The following is a 7,850-nucleotide window of genomic DNA, read 5'->3' on the forward strand; positions in this document are numbered from 1 at the left end:
TGGGGTGTGGAAGAGCAGTGTCTGCATGCCCACAGCACTCAGTTCAGAGCACAGAGAGGCCCAGCAGGGCTTCTTTTTCCTTCGGGATATCCTTAGGGATGCTTACATCCTCCAGAGTTTTCAATCAAGTCACCCCGAGCAGTGCTACAAGCACCATGTGTGCCTCACGTAGTGGTGACAGAGTAAAGCTTTGCAATCTGTCACAGGCAGGGATGCTGACATGATCTGGTGTTCCCTTCAGATCTCCGGCTCCATATCAGCAAGTCACGTGCCCTAGTGAGTGTGTTTATTATTATTTATCCCTTTGCTAGCAAATACCAACAGCACAGGCATTTTCACACACGTTCTCCCTCACCAGGGAAGGATAAAAACACCGCTAATGTGTCTTGTGAAGCTGCTTGAAAATGTACAGAAGAAGATGCTCTGAGCAGCAGTGGTTCTGGTTTTCATCTGTTTTCCTTTGCCTCTGTGAGTTTCTGTTTTGCAACAAGCCTCTTGTGAAACGTCCTGACAGACAAATGATGAAAGTTTGTCATCTCCATGTGCTGTGAGAAATACCCCAGCTATGGCTCTGTCTGCACATCAGATTCAGTTCCATGCAGACTGCCCGGCACTGAGGGAGCTGCCCTAGCTCCTCCTCCTGCAGCAGGGCTGTGCTTGTGGCCATACTGGTGACATGGACAGACTCTTGGTGGAGAAGTGATGTTGTGGCAGCGATAATGAACCAGCAAGAGAGAGTCAGTCTTGGGACTGCAGGTAACCGTAAAGCCTTCCTTTCTGCCCTCCTCTAGGAGAAGGAGAAGGTGGGGGAAAATACGGGGCTGGGATATATAAAGGGCATGGTACCGTGGCTGGCTGTGTACCAGCAGAAAGACCCAGTGCCCATTCTCAGGGTAGAAACCATCTCTTCAGCGTGTCTGCTGCCAGACACTGAGCTGGACTGTCAGTCCTTTGAGTAAGTGACTACTCGCTGTTGTGTTTAACAGGCTGGGATACAGAGCCCAGCTAAGAGTTGGGTAGCTGAGAGAAAGAAGCTCCAGAGAGAGGTGAGGAGGAGGGAGGTAGAGAAAGAGCATTCAGTGAAACACAGGGGGAAGGGAGGGCAACCAGGAAGGTGTGCAGGGGAGAAAAGAGGCGTGACAGAAGAAGAAAAGTAGTGCAGCTTGGGAAGAGCGCAGGCATGGCTTGTGACATGAAGCAAGAGGGCAGTCCCCGTGTTGTCCTACGCTGCAGGTGTGACCCACTGCCAGTGACAGACAGCACGAGCTGGTTACAGCACCTGCGGGACCTGCCAGGCCTTGGGACAGGGTTATCAGCAGGCTGTCAGGGCACGCAGCCCCTTGGATTATCCTGCCCCCCGACTCTGGGCCGGGGATTTCCACTCTTGCCTTGTGTTTTTCAGCCCCAGCAGAAGGGAGCAGCTGTTCCCGCCTGAGCCCCTGGGTCTTCCTCACTTCTGCCCTTGCCGTCAAAACTGCCCTTATGACCGTCGGCCTCGGTGGGTGCCAGGGTCCCTTTACTTCTGCGGGGAGGAAGGGAACGGGGCCTGGAGTTGCCTGGTGTCAGGTGGACAAAGAAAACCCCAGCCTCTTTGCCAGCAGGCGACTGCCCTGCACCCAAACAGCCTGTTCTGCTGCCCCTTTCCCACGCTGCCTCTTAGCTGGGGAGTCGCGTCCCTTGCACAGTTAGCAGGTAGTGTCCTGGCAGGGCCTTCCCACAGCTCCTCTCACTTGCCCACCTGTGCAGATAAAGCCAGTCCTGGGTGAAACCCATCAGTTCCTGCCCTCCCACTGCAACAGGGCCGAGAAGTCTCCTTAGTGCCAGACAACATCTGAGCAGGTTCCCCGAGGGCTGGCTGTTGGCTCTCAGTTCTGCTGGCCGCATTTGTGGTGTCCCTCAGCGCTCCTCGTGGCCCTGTTGCAGCCGAGGAGCCAGCATGATCTCCCTGGACATCCTGCTACCAGGGCTGCCCATGGTTGAGCAGAGTGAGGCGTAAATCCTCCAAAATGCTCCAGCTGCATCCCACCCACACCGCCTGGAAGAAACAGAAGGGAAATATGTTGCGTGTAGTGTCCTGGAGTATCGTTACTGCTCTGCGATAACTCTCCTGTGGTGTTCAGCTCCCTTGGGTGAGGCCTCAGCACTCAGCAGTTCTTCCCCTCCTTGGCATGGGTGAAAAGGGTGCTCTAAAGCTGCAGATCACAGGCAGATTAAGAGGGAATGCAGATTGATATTGCACCTTTACTAGGATGATCTCACAACTTCTTTGACCTTTTCCCGACCTCATCCTCAAAGGAGTCTTAGCTGGGCTTTGTCAGCTGGGAAAATGAGCCTCAGCCAGCTGAGGTGAGGGGGGCTCATCTGATCGGTGTTTGCCCAAGGGAGGGAGTGACCCGTAGTGGGGAAAGCTGTCTGCTCTTTTCCTTCAGGATACAATTTTCAGAGCTTGTTGGTGTAACCGAGTCTCTGAGGGAGCTCTCAGCCAGAAGGTGGAGGGCAGGACAGCTTGCCCATGAGTGAGGATGAAAGGATGACAGTAGCGCCTTCCTTCTCTTTCCTCTCTTCCCAGTTGTTCTCTTTCACAGGAGCTGTGGCCAGTACAAGACTCTGCCCCAGAATGCTTCGGAGTGGCACTGCATCACCAGTGGATCTGCAAGCCAAAGTGAGTGATGCTAAGAGCCTTGGGAGTGACACTGAGCACATCCCCCAAATTTATTCTGGTGTAAATCAGCCTTTGAGTTTGGGAACGGGATTGTCAGCCAGAGCTGGATTGCCCTAGGGAAGGAAGATGGAGAGATGAGGAAAGAAAATGCTGTGTTTTCAAGTCTGACTTAGGATGCTCTGAAAACACGTCCTGGGCCAGTGGAAGGGGGTGGGGTTCTCCATGTCCACCTTCTGATCACTCGTCCCATTCTCTGCCCACATACAGCCCCTCAGCTCCAGTCCAGTTCACAAATCTAGCCAAAAGCACTTCATCCTTTTGTAAGGGATGGCTCAGACCTGCGCTCTCTAGTGCCAGAGTATCTGTTTCTACAAATGTAATGGTAAACATTGATCTAATATAGAAGAACACAGGTAAATTAATATTTTTTTTCTACTTCTTCCACTCCCTGGACTCTTCACTCTCTCGATTTGGTGCCAAGAAGGGAATCTGAGACAACTGCTTTGACCCTGATTAGATTTTAACTGTGTGAAATGAGCAGCTTTTCATTTCACAGAATCACAGAATTGTAGGGGTTGGGAGATACATGAAGAGAGCATTGGGTCAAACCCCCCTGCCAAAGCAGGTTCCCTAGAGCAGGTTGCCCAGGAAGGCATCCAGGTGGGCCTTGAATATCTCCAGAGAAAGGGACTCCACAGCCTCATGCATGGAAGGTGGGAGCTTTTGAAGAGTGTGAGCCCTGAAGCCTACATCTTCACTCTGCTGGGCGAGAATATGTGAGTGCAAGGGACATGGTGAAATATATACCTGTAGGTACTGGAAGAACTAAGCACCTCTCCAGGCAGAAGCATTGGAGGCAGGCAGGTTCGTTGCTTTTCATGTGGTTCTTGCAGCACAAGAATTCTTTGCTTCTGGTTTTGGTTCCTCTGTGGTCTTGCTTTGGACCACAGCCTCCTGGGCCTCTCCTCCCTTCCCTGTTCCTTTCATTTTTCTGGCCCCATATCAGCAGCAGCTGGTTACAGCATTTGGCAGTCACACCTTGATTGCATAGATTAGCACAGGGAGCCCCTGGAGAGCTCCTGTGTGGGGAACCCAAGAAGACAGTCCCTGAGAGGTCTGGGATTCAGGGCAAGCATCTTCAGCTCTGCTCAGTGTACCAGAGTCTCTTTGTTGGTTGACTAGACTAGAAGGACTTCTTTGTTGGACATGTTCCAAATTGAGTTATATTCTGTGTGTGATAGAAACAGCTTACAGATAGAGGTATATAACCTGAAAAAAGATAACCTCGTCCTTTAGAGAATGTGCCCATGCTTTTTAATCCATCATGCGACTTTCTGCATGTATGGCAAATTTCTAGGAAAACATGCACGGCTTGTGTAAGAAACTACCAGTGTTGGCAGTGAGGCTGCCAGCCTAGTTTACTGTGTATGTTTGTTCCTGTGTATGAGATGAGAGCTAATCACTTGGACAATGCTTTTCTGATGTCAGTGTCCCCAGAGGAGTGCTGCCAGCTACTTCCCATCTGACTTCCTCAGGAACGGTGAGGCAGAAAGTGCCTCTCCCCAAGCAGAGCTTGAATGGGCACGATAGAACAAAGGAAAAAGCTCTTCAAGCAGGGGCCCGGTGACAGCAATCTGTCAGGGTGTCAATGGTGCTGTTTGTGGAGCACAAAAGAGAGCATTTACCGCAGTCCAAAAAGAAATGTGCAGTTCAAACCCCTTCCCTGATACTTGGGGTTCTGTGCTGAGCTCACTAAGAGGCACAGCGCATCTTGTCCAACACAGGCTCTTCTTCCCCTACAGAGGTCAGCTGGAAGTGCTGTCCAGAGGGCTGGAGACCCTTTCAGGAAAGCTGCTATTACTTCTCAGATGATCAGATGCCCTGGGATGAGAGCCAGCAGAACTGCGGTGGGATGGGCTCCCAGCTGGTGGTCATCAATACAAAAGCAGAGCAGGTAAGTGCAGGGCTGGGAGAGGGCCAGAGCAGCCTGGAGACAGGAGTGCCAGGCCTGGAGGGGCCTCAGAGCCCCTCCTGGCTCCTGCAGTGGAGGGGGGATGTCCTTGCTGCATCCACTCAGCACTGGCTCCAGTCTGACACCAGCTCCACCCCACTGGGACTCCTGCCACCTCCCTCTGTTCAGTCCTGAACCTCATGGACGTTGTACTCTCCCTGATTTCCAGGATTTCCTCTATAAGGAAATAAGAAGACAGATGAAATACCGACTAAATGGAATCAATTTATACATCGGTCTGAGAGCACAGAAGGTGGGCCAGTGGCGCTGGGCAGACCAGACTCCCTATAATGAAAGAGCAGCGTGAGTATCCCATGACGGAGAGGGTTTGGTGTGGCTCCGGGTAGTGCAAGAGGGTGGAAGAGATGTGAGGGTGTCTGATGAGCATGGGAGGGATATGCCATGGCTGTCTGTGAGAGGACAATGATGGAGCCGGCAAGGGCTTTGTAGGATACCAGGTTCCCACAGATCCATCCATGCTGGTTAGTGGTTAGCGATAAATTATCTGTGACATGGCCATCGGTGCTGTAGGCAGAGAAGAAGCTGCATTTCCTGAGGAGAAATACATGAATTCATACAGGACAAGCCATGTGCCTGTAGGTGTGCAGGTGTAAGCACATGCTGGGCCAGTGCTGTCATGCTGCAGAAGCGATGGGGTGCTGGAGAGATCACCAGGGCTTGGCTTGCAGATGTTTCTTCTGGAAGAGACGCATCCCCTGCTGGCTGTGAAGTGCCTGGCATGAGCTGTGGTGAGCAGCTCTGCCCACCAGGACTGAACAGCTCCCTGCTGTGTTGGTTCTAGGAAGAAGTCAGGTTTGCATGTAAGACTGCTGCCAGTGGGATTAGCAGAGTGCGAGGAAGGGTACGACTTCTGTCCATCAAACTGCATCTGGAGTGTCTCCCCTCCAAGCCTTGTGTTGAACGTGTGGCCTTTTCCAGCAATGTGCTTGCAGGGTGCACAGGGAGTAACATGTCTGTCTCTCTCTCAGGTTCTGGAGGTCTGGGGAGCCAAGTAATGTGACTGATGAGCCGTGCGTTGTAATCAGTTACCAGAAAGATGTTTTCCGAAACTGGAATGATGTCCCGTGCAGAATACGTTTTTATCGGATTTGTGAAAATGCAGCAGTAACTCTATGATGGAGGAATCCTCATCCTGAGATTAGCAGCGAACTGGGAAAAACAGAGGGCTGTGTTGGGAGGGGTAGGAGAGCCTTGGAGCCTTTATCTTCCCTCTGCTGGGTGGGATGGTGAGACTGGGAGTGATGTTGCTCTGCACCCAGCATCCCCTGTGCCTGTGCATTTCTCAAAGTACCCCTGATGTGGAAACAATAAATGCTAGAAGAACTCTGCATGTGCTTTCTCAGGCTGATCATCCAATCCCACGGTTGGTGAAGACAGATTTGGCAATGGAAGCTCCAGGCAAGCATGGCAGGTGAAGGGTCATGTCTGGGAAATGTGCCAGTACCTTTCTTTCAATGCCATTGCCTCCCTGGGACTGACACATGAGGGTTCAGGGTCATCAGAGCAGTTCCTGGGCTCTTCTGTCAGTCATCCTCTTCTCTCTGTGTGGGTCTGGCAGCTGCTGGCTGAAAAGAGCTGGAGCTCTCCAGAAGGAAGAAGATGCAGGAATGCAAGAAGGATGCTGAGAGCTGCTGTTCCCTTTGTCTGCTTGAGAAGAGGTGTCTGCTCCTTGCTGGGTCATAGAGGGTCCTGTTCAGCATTGGTTTTGCTGAACAAATACTGATTTCCTGTGAAGCAGAAAATACAATATTACACCGATGAAAAAGGCTCTGGGCTCACTCCCCCTCTCTCTCTTTCCCTTTCCCTCTCTAAGCTGAGGTATTTTGCACATGCACGTGCTTCATACCAAGCCTGTTGCTGTGCCAGCAAAGAGCCAGAGATGACTGCAGTAGAAGTTGCATACACCCAGTGAGTCTTAACGCTTCAGAGATAACCTGTGTGTAACGGTCCTGTCGCACACAGCCAGGGCTCTGGGAGAGAGCGGGCACAGGAAACCAGCTGTGGGGTTTTCATATGTTGCCATGCTGAAAGTCTTACCTGAGAGAGAAACAGGAGCGTGTGCCAGGAGTCTAGCCTGCACATGGTTGACCAGGTATGAGGACATGGCCCCAGCAGCAAAATTAGTAGGTCTTTTGGTCACCCTTCCCACCTCAGAGCTAATTCTGGACTCAACAGATGCAGCGGGCGTCCTGGGAGGCTGGCACCTCAGTGGGCCCTGTCAGGGCACCCCTGCCCAGGCTGGATGATGCTGGAGAAGAGGCAGGGAGAGGCAGGGCAGTTGCTGCCCGTGAGGGCCCCTCCAGAAGTGCAATGCACATTGCCTCCACTTCCACCCGAGTCTTGCTGCAGACCATGTGCCCCTGTGGCTCCCATCCTTCTCCACCCCTTTCTGTTTCCTGGTCCCTATGCCCCCACCTCTGTTTGCCTCGGGAAGCATCACCTGCCTCGGTGCTCCCAAACAACCCGTGCCAGTTCCCCATGCAGCGCCGATGTGCATCTCCTGGCTGTGTTCTTCTGTCCTACCTATAACGTGAGCCGTCCCTCTGTGTCCCAGTGCAGGGGAGAATTAGTACTGGAGAAAAGGTGGCTGACCAGGAGAGTTGGCTTCCTAAACGCATCCATGGGAGTCATTGTGTGGGTGGTGGCAGAAGCTGCCGAATGCCATAACCCAGCAGATGCAAGGCAGCTGCATTGCCATGTCCTTAGGTCCAAGCTGTAGCGAGGCTGAGTGTGTACACCAAACAGGCACAGCTGCACACATTCACACAGCGTGTACGTATACAGGTACAAGTATGCATAGCATGCAGACAGATGAGCACTGCTGAAAAGCACTTGCACAATCAGCACCAGCAGCCTCACCCTACTGCCCTCTCTGGCTGCTCAGGGTGAAAGCTTGTTAGCGGAGAATATAAGCTTACATATACAGAGTATGGATCCCTCCAGGTGTAGGATATCCCGACCGAAAGCCCCGGGACAAACTGACACAACGACCAGCATTCTGTGCCATAAGCCAATTTATTACTGCGTGACATTATCTTATTTAGTGTCAAAGCGTCCCACCCAGGAACGCAGGACCCCTCCCACTGTGCTCGCAGTAACCCCAGACCCCTCCTTTCGTGCACGCAGGCACAACCCAGAATAATCCCACACCAGGAG

General features: G+C 52.4%; 1 protein-coding gene across 1 annotated transcript; it reads left to right on the forward strand.

Annotated features, from left to right (window-relative positions):
- Nucleotides 1–468: 468 nt before the first annotated feature.
- LOC119717054 (C-type lectin domain family 4 member D-like) lies at nt 469–6,517 on the forward strand. The gene is made up of 6 exons (XM_038179569.2): nt 469–756; nt 1,403–1,498; nt 2,570–2,662; nt 4,465–4,616; nt 4,843–4,976; nt 5,663–6,517. Exons 1-6 carry the CDS (start codon nt 720–722, stop codon nt 5,808–5,810), a joined length of 660 nt encoding a protein of 219 aa, XP_038035497.2. The 5' UTR covers nt 469–719; the 3' UTR covers nt 5,811–6,517.
- The last annotated feature ends 1,333 nt before the right edge of the window (nt 6,518–7,850 follow it).

The sequence above is a fragment of the Anas platyrhynchos genome, chromosome 1 (assembly GCF_047663525.1).
Source record: "Anas platyrhynchos isolate ZD024472 breed Pekin duck chromosome 1, IASCAAS_PekinDuck_T2T, whole genome shotgun sequence".
NCBI lineage: Eukaryota > Metazoa > Chordata > Aves > Anseriformes > Anatidae > Anas > Anas platyrhynchos.

Bases quoted from the DNA above. Each gene is read 5' to 3' on its own strand.
- LOC119717054 (XM_038179569.2), top strand. From the start codon at position 720: ATGAACCAGCAAGAGAGAGTCAGTCTTGGGACTGCAG. The intron at 757-1,402 runs GTAACCGTAAAG...TGTGTTTTTCAG, and splicing joins AGTCAGTCTTGGGACTGCAG to CCCCAGCAGAAGGGAGCAGC. The intron at 4,617-4,842 runs GTAAGTGCAGGG...CCTGATTTCCAG, and splicing joins TCAATACAAAAGCAGAGCAG to GATTTCCTCTATAAGGAAAT.